We start from the raw sequence: 25,983 nt of genomic DNA, 5'->3' as shown, positions 1-25,983 counted from the left end.
TGTTTAAACTTTTGAGCCTACCACTTTACGAAATTAGATATGATCCCAAAATATTGGCACCCTTATATACATTAGAGTGGTAAAAACCGTGTTTTGCCGGTTACGTCACTTACACCATCATATCTCCAGAGCCAAAGTCACAGCCGTTTGATTTTTGAATTAGAACAATGGCCCAATGGTAGCTTTCAAACGAGCCTAGGCTTGTTTAAATCGGTTCAGCCATCTCCGATAAACTCACGCGGTAAAAAACAACGCGTTTTGTCGGTTACGTCACTCATACAATCGTATCTCTCCAACCAGAAGTCGCAGTCATTTGATCTTCGAACTTGATCAATGGCCCATTACTAACTTTCAAACAGGCCTAAATTTGTTGAAATCGGTTTAAAAAATTCGTTAAAAGGTGCACATACATACACACACAGACATTTTTCGATCTCGTCGAGCTAAGCCAATTGGTACATAACACTATGGGCCTCCGAGGCTCCTTTCGATAGTCGGTTTTCCAGCAATTCTACTACCTTGCTTTAGAGAAAGCAAAAAGTTAAACATTCTCCCATTAACGAGAGACCTGACCAAGCGATGCACTACTGTTCAGAATATTGACAAAGTGCGCCCCGACAAGCTTGGGGTCCAGTTAACCAGTTCAAAATAGGCTAACGAGATCGTTCAATGTATGCTTTTTTCGTGGGAGTATCGTGTGTACATCCCAACTCGTGAAACCAAGATAGACGGCGTGATCACCGATTCCAGTCTGACTTGCAAGGACGTTCTTAAGTACGGGGCGATTTTTTCAAAAACTTCTTACTTAAGAACGTTAAGATTCTGAATTGCAAGCGATTAGATTCATTGTCCATCGCAGAGGACGGTACCAAATCATACTGGGGGTCGAACTCGAGTCGGGTGAGTTTCGTCGGCTCGGCTTTGCCCAACTACATCGTTCTGGGCCGAATTCGTCTCCCTGTTCGCCTTTTCGTTCCGCGTTTAATGAATTGCACCAACTACAAGCAACTGGGACATCACATTGCAGCAATAAGCCCCGCTGTGCAAATTGCGAGAAGGCTCTTGTGGTAAAGATATTGAGAAGTGTCTCTACTGTACGGAGGGTCCGCATAACCTAATGGCATGTCCCGCGTACAAACTGCGATTGAACCAAAAGTTCCTGGCTTTGGAAAACTCAATTTCCTGAAGGAATTCCTACTAATTTCTGAAACACCAAAATACCCAAATATCCCTGAAAACCCGATAGAGAACCAGTTTTACAGTGGAATTGTAGAAGTATCATCCCAAACCTAGAACCTTCAAATTTCTAGTGAACAATCTGAAATGTGACTCATTTGCATGGTGCGAAACTTGGCTGACCTCTGATGTATCACTAAACTTCCACGATTTTAACATTATAAGGTAATCCCCGATCCTCACGGTAGCGATCATCTACCTATCGTAATTTCAATCGCCAGCGGTTTAAGACCATCGGAAAAACTCTATGTTTCGTATAACCTCACACAAAATATCGATTGGAAATGCTACGCAATCTCGATGTCTGAGAAACTTGAAACAACAAAAGAACTCCGGAGGAAGAGTACACGTTTATGTTTGGCTTGATCCTCAATACTACGATTCAAGCTCAGACGAAACATGTACCCGGCGTGAAAACAAACATCAGTTCTCCCAATGGTGGGACAAAGAGTGCTCATCACTGAACGCGGAAAGATCGTTAGCACTCAGAATCCCTCATTGCAGAAAGAATGGAACCCTGGTAATTATTGGAATTACGCGGTACTAGAAATGCAAATATAGAACTTTGTCAAGCAAAGAGATTTGGTTACTAATCACTGCTACGGTCGACAGTCCGACGAATGCGCAACCAACCACGAACGAAAGCGAGGAATATTCTAGCCGTTGGATATTCAATTCCGCTAAAAAGTATGTCCCGATTCTGTTCCGGAAAAGAAGATCTTCCGCGTCATTGAATACAAACGAACCGCCGTTTTCGATGGTATAGTTCTCACTTGCGCTCTTGTCATGTAACAATAAAGCCCGGGATTTGAAAGAATTGAATTCAACTTGTTGAAGAATCTGCCTGACTCTGCCAAAAGGCGCTTGTTGAATTTATTCTACATGTTCCTTGAGGGTAATATTGTTCCACACGACTGGAGACAAGTGAGAGTTATCGCCATTCAAAAGCCAGGGAAACCAGTCTCCGATCACATTTCTTATCGGCCGATTGTTATGGTTTCCTGTATCCAGAGTCGAGACTAATGACTTGCTTTCGAATACACAATTTGGTTTTTCGCATAATGGGGGCTTTTGACTCAGCCTCTATAAACATCTTATGTAGGAAGCTGCTTCAGCATGGTCTTTCACCAGTTTTAAATAACTTTTTGTAAAATCTATTGTCTAAGAAACACATGTATTTCGCACATGGTAATTTGTTGACAATACGATTCAATTACATGGGTCTTCCCCAGAGCTCAAGTTTCAGCCCCCTTTTATACAACTTTTTCGTAAATGATACCGATAAATGTATCCATACACCTTGCTCGCTAAGACAGCTTGCCGACGACACCGTTGTGTCTATTATAGGACCCAAAGCAGCCGATCTCCAAGGACTATTACAAGATAACCTCGAAAACTTACCCACATGGTCACTTCAAATGGGTATTGAGTTCTCCACCGAGAAAACTGAGCTGGTTGTATTTTCTTGTAAGCAGGAAAGAGTTAAATCACAGCTTCAACTAAGGGGTGAAACCATAGCTCAGTCTTCACATTCAAATATCTCGGTGTCTGGTTCCACTCCAAAGGCATCTGGGGATGTCACATTAGGTATATGAAGAAAAATCCCAACAGAGAATACACATTTCTCGTGCAATAACCGGATCATGGTGGGGTACCCACATAGGAGGCCTGATCAGGTTGTACCAAACAACGATATTGTCCGTGATGGAATAAGGATGCTTCTGCTTCCGATTCGCGGCGCACACCCTTTTCATCAAGCTGGAAAGAATTCAGTATCGTTCATAACGATACGTTGAAAAACCGATTATGGGATCTCTCATATTGATTGGTAATCCGATGCGATATCTTGAATGCGATGGTGATTGAAAACTTCGAAAGGCTTGTCGAGCACAATTCTCAGACCCGTTTTATATCCTTGTATTTTGATTACATGGCTCAGAATATTAATGTTTCTTTCTTAAATATAGAACATTCAAATGTGAAAAGGTGTTTTACACCGACGGATCATACATCAACGAGTCCACAGGCTTCGGCATCTTCAATCAGAACATTACATTTTCGTACAAACTTGGTGATCCGGCTTCAGTTAACGTCGCAGAATTAGCTGCTATTCAATACACCTTTGAGATTATTGAAACCATTCCCAAAGACTTCATTGTCAAGGAAAGTATAAGTTCAATAGAGGCTCTCCGGGCAATGAAGCCAGGAAAGCTTCCCCCATATTCCCATACGGGAACATTTGAGAGCTTTATCTGAACGGTCTTATGTAAAATCTTTAGTCTGGGTTCCATTGCATTGTTCAATTCCGGGAAATGAAAAGGCAGACTCGTTGGCTAAGGTGGGCACTATAAGGTGATATACATAAAAACCAATCTGCTTTAATGAATCTTTCAGTATCTCTCATCAGAAAACTCCGCACACATCAGAAACGCACCGTCACACAATGCCATCGTTATCAGTGAACATTTGGCTAAAAAAACGAAACGAATACCATTCAGCCAACACCGAAATCGCCTGCGACTTTTTCCCTATTCGGTCGACTCAAGAAACCGCTCCGGTGCTGAAACACATACTTATATCTTGAGACAAAGCATCAGCAGAGACTTTGAAAAAGTCACATCTATGAAAAAATGTGTAAAATAATGTAGAATTTGAGCTAACGTTTGTGTGAATGATATATTATAAGATGAGATAATTTCGTTCAGAAAAGATTTGTAACAGTGGTTTTTGCATCTATCAAAATCTTCAACACGTAGTATGATGATATCAGTTCATTTGGTTCAAATTTTAAAAACCACGGATTGTAATGGGTTAAAGTTGTAATGGTCATCTACTTTTAACTCAATATTAATCATCTAATAAATTTTATCCCGATATTAAGAACTAAGAACCAATGTGTCTCGAAGCGTAAATCTCCTACCTGTACCATTGCAGCATAGCTCCAGTAATTGCCATACCTCCAGGCATTTGAAAGCTCATTCTTCCAAATATGTTCTGTAATTCTCCACTATCAGGATGAAACGCGCTTTCGTACAGTTTTTTGGCACGATGAATTTCGTCAATTGAAACATTATCTATCCGTTTGTTTTGTCTATAAAAAAATATGGAAGAAATAATACGTTATTAAAATTGTGGCTATGAAAACGTGTAAGATAGGAATCTCGGATGTTGGGTTTTCTACAGGGTCCGCCATGCAACTTGTTTTTTAAACATGCAATAAAACACAAACGGTTCATCCGATTTCAAAATTTATTTTTTCATATTAAAGTACAATCCTTCCGGTTAATTGTGGAATACAATTTCATTCAAATGGCTGCCTCGGCTGGCCTTGCAGTACGCCATACAATCGGTCCAGTTTTTAGTACATTTTCGATTGTATGCAGCTTTATTTCAGCTATGGCTGCACGAATGCTGTCCTTCAAGGCTTGAATTGTCTCTGGCTTGTCCACATAACACTTAGCCCCCCAAGGATAATATTCTAACGGCGTCAAATCATAGCTCCTAGGCGGCCAAACGACATCCAAATTTCGACTGATAATTCGATCTTCGAAGACTGTGCGTAGTAGATCGATCGTAGCGTTGGCTGTGTGGCACAGCGTCTCTAACATATACAAAAGTTGCAAAAACCATAAATACATCGATATACGTCAGCTAGATGAATTTTTATTATTAATTTGAGGTCTCTGAATATATTGATAATGTTAGAAAAAATATTCGATCCACCTTAAAGTGACATGACGAACCGTTTACTACGGACCGGAAAATAACGCATTTTTTAAATAATTAACTTGTGTATCTTTTATTCCGTGATTGATTTGGAGCTTTCACTAATGTTTCAGATACTGATTAAAGTTGTGTGGAAAACGTATACACTGAAAAAAAAATTCCTTATATCTTGAAAACCTCAATTTTCTCCAAAAGGGCTTATCTTAATATTTTTATTTTCCGATATGTTGTAACTTGCAGCTGATGAAGTTTATTGCACTATGAGTAAAGATGGGAGAGTAACAAACGAATAAGTGTTTATTTTGTTTTTCATATAAATATTAATTTTTCATTAATCTATGATATGTTGTAACTTGCAACTGATGAAGTTTATTACACTATGAGTAAAGATAGGAGAGTAGCAAATTTGTTGTAACTCGCAGCTGATGAAGTTTATTGCACTATGAATAAAGATGGCAGAGTAACAAACGAAAAAGTGTTTTTTTTGCTTTTCACATAAATATTAATTTTTGATTAATTTCTGATATGTTGTAACTTGCAACTGATAAAGTTCATTGCACTATGAGTAAAGATGGGAGAGTTACAAACTTGTTGAAACTTGCAGCTGATGAAGATTACTGCACTATGAGTAAAGATGGGAGAGTAACAAACGAAAAAGTGTTTTTTTTGTTTTTCACATAAATATTAATTTGTGATTAATATCTGATATGTTGTAATTTGCAACTAATGAAGTTTATTGCACTATGAAAAAAGATGAGAGAGTAACAAACGAAAAAGTGTTCTTTTTGTTTTTCACATAAATATTAATTGGTTGGAAAATGTTCTGCATTTTACATTTTTAAGTGTTTCGATTCAATTTTATGGAAGAATGCAAATTTTAAATAAAAGAAGCAAAATTTGGTTAAATACTACCGCTTTGCTGATAATAGTAGAATTTTATTACGTTAAAGTATCTTTTTAAACTATGTAAAATGAAAAATAACGCTGAGCAAACATGCATAAAGTGGTTTTCGCGGTACAAATATGGGGATTTTTGTATAGACTGCAAGAAACGATCCGAACAACAGAAGAAGTGTATGTGGTGGGATCAACTAGGCGCTATTTATTATGAGCAGTTCAAATTAGTTGACACCATCACTGGTGCCATATATATATTACACTTGCTGCGTTTGGACAGAGTATTGCATGAAAAGCGGACGCAATATGAAGATCTTCATGACATAGTGTTTTTGTTCATAACAATGCAAGACCCATGTTTCGAAAGTTGTAACAGCTTTTTTGTAATCGCTGCAATCCATGGCGCATAACTTGTCCTCTAGTAGGCAATCGTTGGTATTGTGTGGTTCGGCACATTTCCCGCACCGACTTTTCATGTGGCAATTCCTCGCTCCATAGCCGTAGTTCAAACAGTTTGTGCACTGTGTGACATCCCGATGTACCGGTTTATACTTTTGCCATTCGATGATTATGTGGAATAACGATTTTATCGTTTTCAGTTGACTCATCGTGATGGAGCCCTTCTCCAGATGAACCAGGTACAGTTGATCTCTAAACTTTTTGTCCGTATTATGTCGTTTAATTTTAAACACCATCACTGGCTATAGTCCAGCCTCCGACAGTGCCTGCTCTAGTTCGGCTTCCACCATGTCGGGTAGTTCTGGAAGTACAACCTTCATAGGTTTGTTGGCGGCAATATCGTGTGTGAAGTATTCCGCTTTTGTCTGCTTCAGGTACAATTCCACTGCTTTGTAGTGGTTCAAAGCTGGAACAGTTATTTTGTAGCCTTCAGTACATAAACGGATTGTACCCTGTAGTCCTTTGCTGATCAATGTGTTGAAATCCGAGCGTAGAGTTGGTGGGAAGACCTTCAGGTAGAAAGGCGGCATTTTTTCCTTCTTCCGCAGTTCCTCTTCGACATCAACTGGCAGATCAGCATATTGGTTTCTACTCAGCAAACGGTCGTTTACCTGTACATCACTTGGTTTCAGACGCTTAGCATCCTTTTGATCCTTCTCGGATCTATGGCGCGTTTTACCCATAGCTTGGGTAGGTAGACAACTGTGAATAAAAAATAAAACAAAATCGAAATTAGTCGTAGTAGGTTATTCGTCTATCCACATCGAGTGTTACATGACGAATGAGAACTACGACCTGAGCGTTTGAGGTTTTCAACCACGAAGAAGGTGCGCTCTCCGATGCCGCTGTTTGAATACGTTATCTCGCCCCGTCTGCTTTCTTCCAATGCATAAGAAGAAATGAACGATTTTCGACCACGATTCTCCTTTTATAACGTTAAGTTGAAGATATGTGCCTGATTACCTCAAAATCGTCGTCCTTGCGCGAAAAAACCAAGCAAAAGTAAAGAGTTTTCCGCGTTTTTTTTAATTTTCAGAAAACTTAACTTTGGAGTTGTTTGTGGTTATCTCACACTGTTCAAAATATTATCATAAATTCCTGATCATATTTTTGATGAAATATTGAAAGAATTATGTTGCTGCCTTTAATACAAGTCGAGATATTCACGATTAAGTTCTGCCCATTCTTCCATATGGCTATTTTGAAAAGGCGCCCCATAATAAACATAAATAAATTCTAGAATTGAAATTTCGAAACTCAAATAAGTTCCGGAATACAGTTCCAGAATCCAGTTTCAGCACGCAGGCTCTGAATTCTAAACCTATATTGCGGAACTAAAATCTGAAAATTAACTTCTCGTTACGACTACCGAAAACCAAATGAAGGCAGGTGCTCTCTCCGTCGCTGTTGGTTTAACTCCCGCGATGGCAGTCTGCTCGCCTTGAAGGCCAGCAAGCGAATGAGAGTTGCTACCTGAGCGTTTGAGATTTTAACCACGCAGAAGGCGCTCTCTCCTTCGCTGCTGGTTGATGGTTTAACTCTCGCGATGGCAGTCTGCTCGCCTTGAAGCCCAGCAAGCGAATGAAAGTTGCTACCTGAGCGTTTGAGCTTTTAACCACGCAGAAGGCGCTCTCTCCGTCGCTGCTGGTTGATGGTTTAACTCTCGCGATGGCAGTCTGCTCGCCTTGAAGGCCAGCAAGCGAATGAAAGTTGCTACCTGAGCGTTTGTGCTTTTAACTAGAGCTGTGCGCCGCCACGCCACGCCGCCGCCGCCGATAATTTCGACACACCGCCAATTTAAGAAAAAGATGATCAGCGCGCCGGTTATCACATTTCAATCGTGCCGCCGATTATATTACATCAGCCGAAAAAATGATTTTATCAATGTGGAAAATTCTTTACAGTTTTCATGAAAATTACAGTACAGTCACTTTCCTCCTACTTATACTGAAAATCAGTACTACCGATGTCAACCGAAGCCAATGTCGTTTGATTCAAAGTCTATTTTCTGCCTTTATTTAAAAGGTTTCGAGCTATTGGCACATTATCGGTCGCGACATCTGAAAATGAAAAATGGAACCAAGAAAAGGAGGGTTCTTCCGAAAATTTTCATATCGACAGTAGTGATTTGCAACATTTTTTCCGTTTATTATTGTCCTGTGTGAATCAATATTAAAATTTATAATATGTTTATAATTGATTACGCCGAATCGCGCCGCCTCCGCCGCCGATGTTTTCAGGAAATAGCTTCACGCCGATTCGCCGCCGCCGCTGGTCAAAAAGACGCTTCAGCCGCCGATGTTGACAATTTTGATCGGCGCACAGCTCTACTTTTAACCACGCAGAAGGCGCTCTCTCCGTCGCTGCTGGTTGATGGTTTAACCGACGACACGACCAGCCACTCGTCTATTAAAACTGTATCGTAAATTCAACTACCCCTCAGTAACTGGTAATGTCAAAATGTAATCCCTTGAAAAAATGTTGAAACTGGCAACACATGTTGATAAATTATTGATTTTAATTAACAGTTACCGTAACCTTGGTTACTGCGTTTTGAAGATGTGAGAAATGTAAACAAAACAAACTGCAAATCGGATATTTTAAAGCGAATAATTAAAATGTATTTTCCGAGTGGAAAATTCTTTTCCCGTGGAAACTCTTTCAGCATCAGAGCAGTGGATCGACTAGTCATTCGGGTTTGCTAAAAGAATTTTTCTGTTGTGAAAACCAAAAGGATCCACTTGCAATTGAACGAACGAAGTTTTCTACGGATTTAAAATCCTACATTCAAGTCTGAGTTACGGATTTTTTTTTCATGAATTGTATTGATATGCTAACATTTACAGTCAGCCCATCGATAAAATAATTGGGTTAAAAATAATGTGAGCTGTAAGTGTACTTTCTATTTGCAAGCGATAATCAGTGATCGTAAGACGACGCAAAAATCTTTAGAAATCTTGAAAGTCGAACAATTGCTGATGGAGAAACAAACTAATTTCCTAATTATATTTATCAGAATTATTCATTTTTATTATAAAATCCGTGTATTGCACTTATTGTCAGAAGAAACCAAGTGAGGGAGAAACATTTTCTTCAAGCAAAAATATGCATAAAATAAAAAAATATCTGGTAACTTAAAAGAACTATCTATTTCTTTTGGGCATCCGGATCAATATAATACTTATGGAATTTGATTAATTATACTATTTTTCTTTCGTAACTCTCATCTTGAGATTGAAAGTGCTATCAAAAGTATTGGTTTTGTTTTTTTAGTCATGCATCGATTGTGGCACAACGAATTAGGCGATGATTAGTACGGTTGCTTTGAATACGAAAGATTTTTATAGAAAAAAAACGTAACGTGGAATTCAAAAGTTGCTTATGTTTCATTTTTATTTATTTTACTTTCTTTTTCATAAAAATATTGATATTATAAATCCGTCTCCTGAGCTTTGCCTCTGTAATGACTGTTAATGTCCTACTTCAGGAACACTGCAATGAATAGAAATGATTCTGAATAAAAAAATATGCAATAAACAGGTTGTTCAAGACAATGTTTGGAGTGTTATGATTGTATGTTTACATACAAAATAATTAATGTTCTCAAAATACAGAAACAAAATTGAGGCACCTACTTTAATTGTACTGATGATGGCTGTGGCATTTCATTGGTCTACATCCTCGAGTTGTTCTCAGGAATTCACTGAACGCAGAGGGAACCAAATTAAAAACTTATGGAACGATTCCACAACTTTCACAAAATGTTTGTTTATTTATCCTGGGGATCCTTGGTAACTAGTTCATAGCAACTTAAGCAGTGTTACTCGAGAAGATTATTTTTATCTTTATCAGGGGGTCGCTATATTTTTGGTAACTGGCGGTAAATCGTTAACGGACAATTTTAATGCAAATTTTTATTCGGAGTGCCTGGTCGTGTCGTCGGTTTAACTCTCGCGATGGCAGTCTGCTCGCCTTGAAGGCCAGCAAGCGAATAAAAGTTGCTACCTGAGCGTTTGAGGTTTTAACCACGCAGAAGGCGCTCTCTCCGTCGCTGCTGGTTGAAGGTTTAACTCCCACGACATCTGCCTTAATCGAACGCACGAAAAGAAATGATCGATTCTCACCACGGTTCCCCTTCTATACGCATTCAGTTGAAGATATGTGCCTGACTACCTCAAAATCGTCGTCCTTGCGCGAAAAACCCAAGCGAAAGTAGAGAGTTTTCCGCATTATTTTGAAATTTTGAGAAAACTTAATTTTTGAGTTGTTTGTGGTTATCTCATACTGTTCAAAATATTATCCCAAATTCCTGATCATATTTTTGATGAAATGGTGAAAGAATTATGTTGCTACCATTAATACAAGTCGAGATATTCACGATTAAGTTCTGCCCATTCTTCCATATGGCTAATTTTGAAAAGGCACCCCATAGTAAAGTAAGTCGTATTCACGACAAAACCTGTGTTGGTTTTAACTGTTTGTTGGAGTTTGTGCTAAGACAAAGGTTTGTGATTTTTAAAGTAAACGCCAGTCCATTGAGTTTCTTTCAAACCTTTTCCTAATATCAAATAATATTTGCTTACAAAAAACTATATTTTATTACGCTATAAAAACTTGCACTTACCTCGCTTTTGAAACCATTTCTTTCGCCTCCAGCAGTTCCTTTTCCGACGTAAAACATGTTCTAGGATCAGTGACCCATAAAAAGTGCATGAAACGGCCGCTGAATGTATTCAAATTCCATAACGGTTTGTCGATATCAATTTCAACCATAATATTGCGCTGAAGAATGAAAAAATAAAATAAGCAATTAATGTTTTCGACTTTTTTATACAGAAAGGCCATACAATCACTGTGAAAATCTACTTTTGAACGGAGGTCAAGTGTCATAAACTATTCGACTTAGTTCGTCGAGATCACGATTTGTCTGTGTGTATGTGTGAATATGTATGTATTGCTGTGTATATGTGACAAATTTTATCAGAGATGGATGAAAAAAACTGTTTTAATCCACCTAGTGGTGTAATGATGCCTTTCTCATGTATAATATTGTGGTATTCTATTCAAAAATTTTCTCTTCGATTTTTGAGATAAACCAAGAAATCATTGCTTGTGCATTTACTAGTATAACATACAGAATGAAACAGTCATTTACTCGAGTAGGTCATGCTTCAGAGAACGAAATGGTTCACTATTATATGCACTTCCGGTACCGGAACTCGAGAACCGGTGTAATCGAAGTCGGTTCGTACGGCCACCAACTAACATGACGTACAAACGCTACTAGTTTTTATTCAAATTTTGAGATTTTATACAATTTTGCCATCGCACTCTAAATGACGATTTAAATGTTTGTTGCATCCGAATATATGCAGTAATATTTGGTGGAACCATAAGATCTTTCATTTGAGCCTAATATTGGGAATAACGGTTTTGAGTCATTGCCGTTTCAACCTTCCGAGAGAACGGACATGCCTTGTGTTTGCTGCGAAAGCGTTGAAAACCAGTGCCGTGTGTGATAAAGTGACCGGATGATCAAAACTAGATCGCTATTGTGTAATAAACAATAGTGCATTATACACTGAAGCAGTGCATTGTTGTGAGCGGACGATCGAAACAGTACCGTTAACCGGTGATTGTTTAATCGATCAAGACAGGTCCAGCAGTGTATGTGATATCACTGTGCGGATTACAAAAGAGTGTGCTTTTTCCTCTCGGAGGTTTTTTGCACACCATCTAAGCGGCGATACGCCGATCGACGAGGGCTGGGCCTTGGTGGTCCCCATGGATTTAAGTTAAGTATTATTATTTAGTTTTTTTCCTTCCTGCATTCGATCGTTATATTTCTCCCCGATTCATTTACTTCTGCGCGGAGGTAGCTCCGCAACATGTCAAATTTAAATTCCGACCCCCCACTTCTTGATGATCAGATGGAGAATTCTGTTGGCAGGAATAAGTCTCGCATAAAGAGTTATCCCGATGGGCTTACACTCCCGGCCGGGCCTTACGCGGTTTATTACCGGACCAAGTCAAAGGAAAACAAATTAAATATCGTGAAAAAATCACGAGATCTGACCTCGCGTATTGATAGAATACGGGAAAACAAGCTCAAGGTCTTGTTTACCAGCTCAAAACAGGCTAATGAGTTTGTTCAAAAGGATCCTTTTACGCTGAAGTACTGCGTCTACGTGCCAACTCGCGAAGTAGAAATCGACGGTGTGGTCACCGATTCGAGTTTGACTTGCGAGGACATTCTTAAGTACGGGGCGGGTTGTTTTAAGGACCCCTCACTTAAGAACGTCAAGATACTGGACTGCAAGCGATTTCATTCAGTATCGATCGCCGGGGATGGAACAAAGTCTTATCCCCAATCTGACTCTTATCGTGTTACCTTCACCGGATCGGCTTTGCCTAACTACATCCTCTTGGACCGGGTTCATCTGCCTGTTCGTCTTTTTGTACCTCGAGTAATGAATTGTACTAATTGAAAACAATTGGAGCATACAGCTACCCATTGCAGCAATAAGCCACGTTGTGCAAACTGTGGGGAGACTCATGCGGATGGTTCTTGCGGTAAGGATGCTGAAAAGTGTCTCTACTGCAAGGAGGGTCCGCATGACATAATGGCATGTCCTGCGTACAAACTGCGAGGTGATTAAATGAAGCATTCCCTAAAGGAACACTCTAAGCGTTCCTTTGCCGAGATGCTTAAAAGTGCCACAGACAACGAACCCATATACCTACTTGTCAACTGACGAGAGCGATTCTGATGACCCTTTGAAAGGTCCATCTTCGGCGGTCACTCAAGGCTGTATGAAAAGAATAAATAAATCCTCTCATAAGCTACCTAGTAAGGGTTCGAAGGTGTCTTCCGAAGGGCTTCGAAAATTTACAGCTAACGGGAATCGTGACAAACCACCGAAGCAAAAAGCTCCTGGTCCCTGCTGCTGGACTTATCAAGTTCTCTGATGTTGTGGACTGAATTTTTACAGCTTTCAATATTTCGGACCCTTTTAGAGCATTTTAATTGCTTTCATGCCAACAGTAAAAACATATTTGAAGCAGTTGACTGCAAATTTACCCCTTCTCTCAGCGATTGTATCCTTCGATGGCTAAATCATCCACCGAGGGCACGGATCTAATCACTGTTTTACAGTGGAATTGCAGAAGTATCATCCCAAAAATAGATTCTTTTAAATTTCTAGTAAATAATCTGAAATGTGACGCATTTGCATTGTACGAAACTTGGCTAACTTCTGAAATATTACTAAACTTCCACGATTTTAACATTATTCGCCTGGATAGAGATGATCCCTACGGAGGAGTACTTTTGGGGACCAAAAAGTGCTATTCTATTTATCGAATTAACCTCCCATCGATACCAGGTATTGAAGTTGTCACATGTCATGTTACAATCAAAGGTAAGTACCTTTGCATTGCTTCCATCTACATTCCCCCTAGAGCCTTGGTTGGGCATCGACGGCTCAGTGATATCATAGAACTCCTTTCAGCATCGACGTTGGTTTTAGGAGACTTTAACTCACACGGTACGGGATGGGGCTGTCTTCACGACGATAACAGATCAGCTATGATTATATTTGCGACAACTTCAATATAACAATCTTGAATACGGGAGAAATGACGCTGTATTTATCCCTTTGCTCGACATCGCTACGGTTGGATTGCACGTGGGAGGTAATTCCTAATTACCACGATAGCGATCATCTATCGATCTTAATATCAATCACCAGCAGCTCAAAACCATCGAAGACAATCAATGTTTCGTATGAACTTACACGAAATATTTATTGGAATAGCTATGCGACCTCGATATCTGAGAAATTTGAAAGAACTCAACAATTTCCTCCGGAGGAAGACTACACGTTTTTGGCTGGCTTGATTCTCGATACTGCGATTCAAGCTCAGACGAAACGAGTACCCGGCGCAAAAACTAACATCCGTCCTCCCAACCCTAGGTAGGACAAAGAGTGCACAAATTTAAACGAGTAGAGAGCCCCCGCTTACAAAATATTCAGAAAAAATGTAACACCTGATAATTACCGGAATTACGCGGCGTTAGACGTTAAAACTAGATTCTTAGTGTCAGTAGGATCCATAGTACTAGTTATGCAATGATTCTGTACACTAAGAATCGGCTGCGAAGTCTGTTGAAACAGAAATGCCAAATTCCACAAAAGGAATGTAATGCCAGGACTTTACTTTACGTTAAAACTAAGAACTTGATTAGAGCCAAGTAACGCGGTTAGTGGCGTCGGTTTATAGACGGCTTTATGAAAGAAACATCTATGAGCACTCTTTGGAACACAGCTCGACGAATGCGCAATCATAACACCACGAATGAAGGCGAGGAATATTACAACCGCTGGATAAAAGTATGCCCAGACTCTGGTCCGGAACAGAAGATCACTCGCGCCACGACACCAAATACAAACGAAACACCGTTGTGAAAACATTGTCCCACACGACTGGAGACAAGTGCAAGTGATCGCCATCCAAAAACCAGGAAAACCAGCTTCCGATCACAATTCGTATCGGCCGATTGCTATGCTTTTCTGTATCCGGAGATTGTTCGAAAAAATGATTCTGTTTCGTCTAGACAATCGGGTCGAGATTAATGGCTTACTTTCAGATGCACAATTCGGCTTCCGCAGAGGCAAAGGAACGAACTATTGTCTTGTGTTGCTCTCAACAAAAATTCAAATGGCATTTGCTCGTAAAGACCAAATGGCGTCAGCTTTCCTGGACATTAAAGAGGCTTTTGACTCAGTTTCTATAAATATTCTATCTGAGAAGCTGCATCAGCATGGTCTTTCGCCAGTTTTGAAGTTTGTTTACATAATCATGTACTTCGCTCATGGTGATTTGTCGACAATACGATTCAGCTACATGGGTCTTCCTCAGGGCTCATGCTCATGCCCTTTTATACAATGTTTACGTAAGTAATATCGATGAATGTATCAACACACCTTGCACGCAAAGAAAACGCTGCCGATCTCCAAAGACCATTACAAGATACTCTCGACAACTTGTCATTATGGGCTCTTTAGATGGGTATCGAGTTCTCTACGGAGGAAACTGAGGTGGTTGTAGTTTCGAGGAAGCGAGAACCAGCACAATTACAGCTTCAACTAAGGGATGAAACCATAGCTTAGGTCTTCACATTTAACACGTTGACGGACAGTAGGAACAAGAGAAGTTCGAAAATTGACACTATATGTTTTTGTGACTTTTAGAATGTTAGAAGTATAGTTTTACTCTTTCTGCTTAAATAAACTTAACTTTGATTAATTTAGTACCTTTAATTAGGTTGCGGCTATAACCGTCATGGCGCCAGCGGACTCTATACACTAAGTGATAGGACGATGGCGGCTATAACAGCAAAAATTTAAAAACGTAAATGACAGGTTTAATGGTTCAAACAAGCAATTTTTGTATGCAACTCGTATAACAGGTGAAATATGAACTTCAACCTAAAAAGATGTTTTCAAAACACGACACTATGCTTCTACGTATACGCCAGTAAGTGCACATTTGTGCTGCTATAGTGCCGTAGTGTCTAAAAACGACCGTTTCGTTTTGGACGGCTATAGCAGTCATGCCACATTGTGAACTTCGCTTTGACGGCTATAGCCGCAATTGTCCGTCAACGTGTTAAATATCTCGGGGTCTGGTTCGACTCCAAAGGCACCTGGGGATGTCACATTAGGTATCTGAAACAAAAATGACAGCAGAGAATCAAATTTCTTCGTACCAGGAGACCTGATCAGGTTGTATCAAACTCATTTCATCAAGCTGGAAAGAATTCGGTATCGCTGTTAGCGTATTGCCTTGGGTTGCATGCAATCGACTCATACGATGAATCTCGAAGTGCTGGCGGGCGTTCTTCCATTGACAAACCGGTTCTGGGATCTCTCATATCGTTTGCTCATCCGATGCGACATTTTGAATCCTCTGGTGATAGAAAACTCCGAAAGGTTAGTTGAGCTTAACTCTCAAACCCGTTTTATGTCCTTGTATTTTGATTACATGGCTCAGAATTTTAATCCTTTATCGTTTATTTCCAACCGTGCTCATTTCTTTGATACTTTTGCGCAAGCAATAAAAAAAATGCGGAAAAGTTTATGTAAACTTTTTGTCGTGAATACGACTTACTTTACTATGGGGTGCCTTTTCAAAATTTACCCTCTGAGAGAGTGATAAGTTTTTGATCGTGAATATCTCTTGTTGTATCTAACGAATCAACATAATTTTTGCTACATGCCATCGGAAATATGATCACAATTTTATGATAAAATTTTCAATTGTGTGGCATAATCTCAAATAGTTCAAAATTCAACTTTTCTGAAATGTTTGGTATAAACGAGTATCAAAGAGGATAATTCATATGGCGCGTTTGCCTTTCTCGTATTTTGAAAGCTCATAGCTCAGTGATCTGTGGAAGGATTTATATAATCTAACTACCAATAGGATCGAAATTTTTCAACTTAAACGTGTATAGCAAAAGCATTGAAGTATTTCAATAGTACACTATTGAAAAACCTATCTCATTTGACCCATGTCAACACCAGCCAATCAGAACGCGTTCTGAGGAAGAGAACAAAATATCTGCTGCTGTACAACATATCGTCCGAGAAAAATGTTCCGAAAAGTGGTGAATATCGCAGTGAGTTCCTCAATTTGGTCCTTCTGAATGCTGGAAACGAATCCCTACAGCATATTGATAGTTTCTTTCAATAATTTATGCAAATCCGAAATGAAATAATCGACATTAAAATTCTATATGCGGCTATTTTTATAGCCGTCAGGACCGCCCATTAGTGAAAAAGCTACAAACGAAATCACATAAAAGGAAATCTCTTAACAAAAATTCAATCAGTTTGGATTCTATCGTCACTGCGAGCAGATGTGTTTTGTGTCGCCTGCACAGCTAGTTTCGCTTTCGACAAGAGCGATTACGTCACAGCTGCCAGTCATTAGCATTGGGAAAAAAACAACGGTGGAGAGAATTAAACAATATCAGCCGTTCTAATGGCTCTAAAAGTTTTCTAAAGAACTGTTAGGATTTGTTGTTCGCAAATCGTAGGGAAATATCCTCAGTTTACTGCAAATCAAGAATAGTTTGCTTAGATTTGTGCACTTTTCGCTGTGTGAAATTCACAGTAATCGAGATCAAGTGAAGCCTTCTTTTTTTCTGCGAAAAATGTTCCAGAGTTTAATGTCGTAGGGAATTACGCAATTTGACTCTTCTGAATGCTGGAAACGAATCCCTACAGCATATTGATAGTTTCTTTCAATAAAATATGCAAATCCGAAATGAAATAATCGACATTAAAATTCTGTATGCGGCTATTTTTATAGTCGTTAGGACCGCCCATTAGTGAAAAAGCTACAAACGAAATCAGGTAGAAACAAGCCTCTCAACAAAACTTGAATCAGTTTGGATTGTATCGCCACTGCGAGCAGATGTGTTTTGTGTCGTCTGCACAGCTAGTTTCGCTTTCGACAAAAGCGATTACGTCACAGCTGCCAGTCATTAGCATTGGGAAAAAAACAACGGTGGAGAGCATTGCACAATATCAGCCGTTCTAATGGCTCTAAAAGTTTTCTAAAGAACTATTAGGATTTGTTGTTTGCAAATCGTAGGGAAATATCCTCAGTTTACTGCAAATCAAGAATAGTTTGCTTAGATTTGTGCACTTTTCGCTGTGTGAAATTCACAGTAATCGAGATCAAGTGAAGCTTTCTTTGTTTTTGCGAAAAATGTGAAAAAGGGAAATGTGTGCATAATTCATACAATTGATATTCGGAAGTGTTAAGGAACATGTCAGTTGTTTTCGTATTCACGACATCCAGTTATGTCTCTGACATTACCCACCCGCCTTTTTTGCATCCTCGGTGGTGCAAAAATCTGACTCTAGCGTGTATAACTCGGGTGAAATGCCATCTCTGTGCGCTGCTTTAAAAATTTTTGAAATTGTCGTAAGTGGTGTACTCCTCGAAGCGATTAAAAATCGAAAGATCAGCATGGATTCATGCCCAAGCGTTCAGCGCAACGAATCTTTTAAGTTTCACCTCTACTTGTTTTGAAAATTTGGAACTCGGATTCCAGATCGACACTATGTATACTGATCTGAAAACGGCTTTTGATTCGATCAACCACGACATTCTCATATCCAAGCTATTCAAGCTTGGGGTATCTAAACGATTTACCAATTGGCTGCAATCTTACTTGACGAATAGAACCCTCCGTGTTAAACTCGACTCGACAACGTCTTCGAATTTCACAAATTCATCTGGTGTGCCACAAGGTAGCAACCTAGGCCCATTGTTATTCATCCTTTATTTCAACGATGTGATGCTACGACTTCAGCCTGGTTGTAGGATTGCATATGCCGATGATTTGAAATTGTATTTTGTCGTTCGTACCACCGAAGATTGCATCCGTCTTCAGTCTACTTTGGACCTCTTCGTCGATTGGTGTTATCGGAATAAGCTAACTGTTCGTGTTTCGAAATGTATAGTTGTGTCGTTTCACCGTATCAAGAAGAATAAAAATGGTGCGATCCTCCAAAGAGCTGACCTGATCAGTGATCTAGGTGTATTGCTTGATCAAAAACTCACTTTCAATCACCACCGCACGGCCGTTATCGCTAAAGCTAATCGACAATTGGGTTTCATATCGAAAATTGCAAAGAATTTCACTGACCCGTACTGCCTAAAAGCATTATACTGTACACTCGTCCGTCCAATTCTAGTAAACTCATCTGTTGTTTGGCTGCCCTATCAACTGACGTGGAGTTTAAGGATTGAAAATGTACAACGCAAGTTCATTCGATTGGCACTTCGTAATCTACCATGGCGAGACCCCATAAACCTTCCTTCGTATGATGATCGTTGTAGATTATTGAGCATGGATACATTAGAACGGCGTCGGCGTATTCATCAAGCTAGTTTTGTGGCTAGTTTTTTTGAGGAGTTTCATAAGTTTGGAGAACCATTCACCCGGTTTATTTCACAAATCAAGTCACGTATTTAGTTAACTGTTTTAGTGTATAGTTTTAAGTTTTTATTTCATGTAGACAACAGTCAGATGGAGCTAATAATAAATAAATAAATAAACTATCATTAATGTACGATTCAGACGATGCGTCTCTTTCCGTCACAGTCAACCTCTGTCACCGTCACTTTCTACATTAATTACATGCATTATTATGAAGACATTCACACGTAACGTCACCGTCATGGAATGTACGGACGGAGCATGTGAACGTTCTGGTAGAGAAAGTATTAAACTAATTTTGACGAAAGCTGACGTTCCGTTGACGGTGACGAAAGAAGGCGGACCGTCTGAATCGGACATAATAATTCAGCAAGGCCCACGGAAAGTAAAAAAATAATAGTAAGAAGCCAGCTGCCTCATCTAGTCTTAGGTCTGAACATAAACACGAACAAAATCTTCTACCAAATTATGGACGAATTTAAACTTTTATTGTCAGAATTTTCCAACCCAAGGCTAGAGAAGAAATTCGCCCATCCAAGCTTACAAGAACTATTGGACTGTACTCCTGAACTCGACAGTACAACTTCGGAAACAGAGAAGGAAATTCAATCATGCGATAGTGGCTGGCGCTTCAATGGAAGTAAAAAAATCTGGAAACGAGACTGATGAGAGTATGACAAGAAACAGCGCACTAGACGCCTACAAGAAAAACAAGCAGAAAAAGCAAACCTCAAATGGAACAGCGGAAGCCGAAAAAACAAAATAATACAAATTCCAACAACAGAAACAAATATTACAGTATACGCAGTAAAAACAACAACAGCAAACACGGCAGCAACAACAACGTACACTCAACACAAATAGTAACAATACCTGCCACAAAAATAACAATAACATGTCATAACAATAAACCTAACATTTGGACAAGAACTTACTACTAAACTGGACTACATTTCCTCTTCCATTATACAAGGCGCGTTGCATGCTAATAAAATTACAAACACTAGAAGAACGTCGGAAAGCTTCAAAGCTTTATTTTATCAACGACATTATTTCTCAACGAGTACAATCTGAATCATTGCTTCCCCAATTAAAATTGTATGCTCCTAGCCGCCACCTCAGAAGTCGTCAAATATTTTCGAAAAATAAATAGAAAATAAATTATGCCAAAAATAATCCTGTTAATCAAAATGATGCGCTTTTATAACGAAAACTGCCAAAAATTGAACTAACCAAAGATAAACTCAAGATAGAGTAGTCTGCGATTTCTTATGTATCATTTGAATAGGACCCCTCGATGAGCTCGGTTCACTGTCACCCACACTTACTTTATCGAAATGACGGAATGAGCAATGAATTCTTACTCGACTGCATGATTTTTTAGTGCTCGATCGGTTCAGTGCTAGAACCCACATTATCGAAATGACGGAATGAGCAATGAATTCTTACTCGACTGCATGACTTTTTAGTGCTCGATCGGTTCCGTGCTAGAATTTTCGTCAGAGTTGGCTGCTCAATCAACCTGATTGACAGTGAATGTGTTAGTGTAAAATTTAGACGACTTAAGCCATTTCACTACACTCCAGCTAGAGGCATGGATGATGCTGACTAAGGTAGGCCGTTTTGTTAATTTCCAGTGAATTTCAACAGTTTTTGTTGGGATTCTAAGAACTAGTTATGGCATAGCATTTTGTCGGAACTAGCCGACGGTTATTAACGGAGGGTCAATAAAGTTGTATTATTACTGAACCAATTAGTTCACGATTACTGACCCTACATTTTTCTATGAATCGTATGGGACATTTTAATCTTGAGTTTATCTTTGGAACTAACTATGTCCAGAAAACAAACAAAAGAATAATTGAATATAAGAAACCTTTTTTTTTGTCTGTAGTAGTTTGGCGAATAAATAAATAAATATAAAAAAATAAATAATTGTGTTATTCTAGTCAAATCACCAATAGCGTTCAACCGACGACACGACCAGGCACTTCGAAGAAAAATCGCAATGAAAAGTGTTCGTGAGCGATTTACCGCCAGTTACCAAAAATATAGCGACCCCTTGATGACGATCAAAATAATCTTCTTGAGCAACACTGTTTAAGTTGCTACGAACTAGTTACCAAGGAGCCCCATAATAAATAAACAAACCAGTCGAGAATGTTTTGAAATAGTTTTTTAATTTAATTTTTGTGCCATCAGCGTAAAATTAAAAGAACTCAGAAACTAAAATTGTGAAAGTTGCACGAGACACCGCGAGCTATCGGCAGGGGACTGGTACCCCTGAAAAATTTCATTATTAAATACGACAAAGTTAGACGATTTCACAATACGCTAGGTACGAGGAATGAATTAATAATAATTAAAAATAATTAATATATAATTTATCATGAATTAGAGAATTATCCTGCACCAGAGCCCAAGTTCAATAGTTGATCATGAACGAATTTTAATATTAAAAGATACATTCATCTATCAAGTGAAGGTTACAACGTTCTTTTTGTATTCGCGTCGACCGGAACAATATCCAAATCTGACACTAAATGTAGTGCTACGATAGACAGGCTTCATTCTATATAATCATCAAGTTACGGCCTATATTCTGCTTGAGAACCAATTATAAAATTATTTAAAGTAAATTAAACATGAATTCTATTTATAAGTGTATTCGCATCTGCATATGAAGTGCAATTGCATCTCGTAGAATAGTACTGATATACCGGATTGACTCAGCTTTGTCATTCATATTTCGGTACTAGATCATCAGATTGATAATAAGATTTATTATGACGGATTCAATGACTCTTGCAGTTTGCTAACATTTTAAAACTCATTTATTTAGTTTGCTAACATTTTAAAACTCACGTCACAGATCTGATCTGAAGACTCATTACGTTGAATTATTTAACAAGTATCAACGGATATTGAAATGTTATGTGAAACCGACAACTTTGCCGCGAAATAAGGTTCTTCCACCTGTGGCAGCTTATTTTGTTTACATTCCTCAAGTATTCAATATGCAGTAACCATGGTTTTGGTAACTGTTATTCAAAATCAACAATTCATCAACTTGTGTTGCCAGTTTGAATAGTTTTTCAGGAGATTTCATTTTGACATTACCAGTTACTGAGGGGTAGTTAAATTTGCGATACAGTTTTGATAACCGAGTGGCAGGTCGTGTCGTCGGTTCAACATGAGATATTTCGTGTTTTGTCATCAAAACTAAATTCATTGTTTTTAAGCATTAATATATAATAGAGAAATGCATTCACCAAAACATTTTTCATGTTCATTTCAAATCAAAAACCCAAGGGGCAAATCACTCTAAACTCTAGACAATCTCATACTAATAAACTCATGTCATTCCAAAATAATTTTCTCTAATCTCATTTAATCCCAACTAGTCTAGATAAGTTTGGGTAATTTAAAACTATTCCAACCTAGTTTTGGCTAATCTTGTTTGAAGTGTATCTGTCATTCGAGCTCCCACACAGAGATGCCATTTATACAGATTTATCTGTATTATACAGATTTTTACATGCGCATACAGATTTAATACAGAGTACAGATTTTATACAGATTTCTCAAATAAAATACGGATTTATACAGATACCACAAAAAGTAAGAAAGAAATAATGAAACTTTTCCGTCTGATTGTGTTTGATTGCCCATATTAAAATGAAATTTTTTTCGTACAGCTGTTTAATGATGAACGCTGAAATACATTTAGGGGCTGTCCATAAAAGACGTCACGCTTTTTTTTGACGATTTTTGACTCCCCATCCCCCCTTTGTCACAAATTGTCACAGAATCAAAGAATCCCCACCCCCCCCTATGTCACATGTCACGAATTCAAATTAAATAAAATTCATCTCAATACATTCTCAATATGTATGTCTAACCATACAAATATGAGGGAAAAATCGATTTATTACATGCTGTCATTAGATTAAAAAATATCCCTAAAACTACAAAATCATCGGAATTATTTTATTAATATCTCTACCCGGCGAAAGACCGTAGTAAGGTTAAAACCGGGTATAAATAAACTTTAAATAATAATTATTAATATCAATTTTATAAATTAACAAAAGTATTTGGTTGGAATTGATGAAACATTTAAATCATCTGTTTATCCCTCCTAGGGGTACACAGATATATTATTGATTTTGGTAAAGAATAATATTTCCTTAGTGTAGCATACAGGGCTGAGAAAATAAAGAAAATAAAGACCTCATCAAAACGAGATCACTGCCGAAAAATCTTTTCAAGATCAGTTGATCAGTGAAATTTAAATCACATCGATCAATATCGGTACTGATCTTCTGTCACACAATGGGTAGTGATTTTGAGCTAAAATGATTCTTGATTTATGTAAGTTCAATCATCGGATGATTCGATAAGCTTTGATGTTGGTGGAGGAAAATCACATATGATCAAGATAAGACATGACATGATCTACGTCTGAAATCGTTGATCTCCCGCCCTTTTTCAAATGAAGTACAATTGCATAAACTGCATCAGAACCAGATAAGAGAAATTCTTATGATATACTATTATCAATGCTAGAAAATCAAATTACTGAAAAAATTGTCACTGCATAACTTAAGTTAAACTATTTGAAGGCATCTTTTTCTTCTTATTCATATTGGGAAAAATTTATTAATTTCGCTAATTTACTCGCTCCTCCGTGCACTTTTGCTGATCACAACAGAAATAATTTCCTGCATCATTCATTTCCGAATTTACAAGAAGAAGCTTTTACATCAACAAATACACTTTTCCCTATAGAATGTGAACGTTTATTGTGGAGATTTTTTTCAGGAAATAGGGCAAAGCAGTAATATAATTAGGTATATCAAAAATGCGCTTATTGAAAATATTGGACGTCACATTCCAAAAACCTCCCCCCCTTCCCCCTGTCACAAAAGGTCACGTTTTATGAAACACCCCCCTTTATGGACAGCCCCTTATATCATAATTTGAAACCAATTTGAACTGATGTTCATGGAAGTCATGGCGTCATGAAACTTTATTGTCAGACTGAAAAGTTGTATGACCTGACTTGACGTCGCGTATTGGGCGTTTGAATTCCAAGTCATCATTTTCAAACGAAAAAAGTATATGGATTTACAATTCAATTGTGGTTGATAACAAAAACAATTAAATTTCGTCGTTGAATATTCTTGTCAGTGCGGCAAGGACTTACGATACAAAGGAATTCTCCTTGCATCTGCCAGTGCATCTATAACAATAATCTAATGGAATAACATCTTTAAACATTTTTTTTCCGAAATTTCCTTTCATTAGTGAATAGAAACAAATACAGATTTTTTATACAAAGCAATACAGATTTTCTATGAAAATATCTGGCATCTCTGCTCCCACGTTTACAGCTTCTTATGTCAAAATAATGCTTTTCCAGATCTCGGCTAAACTTCTCTAATCCCTTTCTAATCCAGCGAAATCCCTGCTAAACTTTATTACTCCCGGTAAAACTTTTTTGAGTTCAGACAAAGTTTAGAGTGATTTGCCCCTTGTTTTTTCTTTTCACAATGTGCGGGTAGCAACATCAAAATCAGCCAATCAGAAAATGGTCCATTTTGGAACAAAAGCAGCCCCCCCAGTTGTAAGGTCTTGTCTTAGGTGAAAACTAAGACAAGACCTGACATCTGGGGGGGGCTGCTTTTGTTCCAAAATGGACCAGTTTCTGATTGGCTGATTTTGATGTTGCCATCTGCACATTGTGAAAAGAAAAAACTTTTGCAGGGTACGCGAGCAATGATGCCAAGTATAAAGAAAATCAGAAAAAAAATTTATTAAAATGTATAATTTTAGCTCACCAATGAAAATGAAAATTTTCGGAGAATGTTTCACTTTTTTTCAATCTCTTTGGTAATAAATGTTTATAGTGGCAGGACTGTGAAATTAAAATAGGCATCAAGCCGTTTTTCTTTTTAGTGAATTGAAGTGTAACCAAAAAAGATTTGTTAAATTAGTGTAAACTCGAAAGTGTGTTTAGTTTTACGAGAAGAATGAACTGTTGTGTTACACACTGTGGTCGCATTAAGCATTTCTATCCAAACCTGAATTTTTCCGGTTTCCTAAAGATCCGGTAATACGTCAACAATGGATCCGATTTTTCATTCAACATGAGATATTTCGTGTTTTGTCATCAAAGCTCAATTAATTGTTTTTAAGCATTAATATATAATAAAGAAATGCATTCACCAAAACATGTTTTATGTTTATTTCAAATCAAAAACCTAAAGTCTAAAAATTATTTTTTTTTTCCTAGAATAGTTAAAAAAAATCTGTAAATATGGCTACACTGTAGCCGATACGTTGGTATATATTCCACAGGGCGAAAATGACGAGAAGGATGATTCGGAAGGAAGAATAAGAAGCCAGTTGTCAGGTCTTGTCTTAGGGTGAAAACTAAGACAAGACCTGACAACTGGCTTCTTATTCTTCCTTCCGAATCATCCTTCTCGTCATTTTCGCCCTGTGGAATAAATACTAACGTATCGGCTACAGTGTAGCCATATTTACAGATTTTTTTAATAACTATGCTAGGAAAAAAATATTACATTTAAATTTTTAGACTTTAGGTTTTTGATTTGAAATAAACATAAATCATGTTT

The 25,983-nt window shown here is 38.1% G+C and overlaps 1 protein-coding gene across 2 annotated transcripts in view; it reads right to left on the bottom strand.

Annotated features, from left to right (window-relative positions):
* Window positions 1–25,983, bottom strand: part of LOC131438696 (sideroflexin-2) — a 171,108-nt gene that overhangs the window by 138,913 nt on the left and 6,212 nt on the right. For both annotated transcript variants that reach the window (XM_058608873.1, XM_058608872.1), the window contains 2 exons: window positions 10,943–11,100; window positions 4,157–4,327 (listed from right to left, as the gene is read on the bottom strand). In XM_058608873.1, coding sequence (XP_058464856.1) covers window positions 4,157–4,327; window positions 10,943–11,091 — 320 coding nt within the window. In that variant the 5' untranslated portion in view covers window positions 11,092–11,100. The remainder of the gene's footprint in view (window positions 1–4,156; window positions 4,328–10,942; window positions 11,101–25,983) is intronic.

The sequence above is a fragment of the Malaya genurostris genome, chromosome 3 (genome assembly GCF_030247185.1).
Source record: "Malaya genurostris strain Urasoe2022 chromosome 3, Malgen_1.1, whole genome shotgun sequence".
Lineage (NCBI taxonomy): Eukaryota > Metazoa > Arthropoda > Insecta > Diptera > Culicidae > Malaya > Malaya genurostris.
This window is presented reverse-complemented; position numbering and strand designations above follow the sequence as displayed.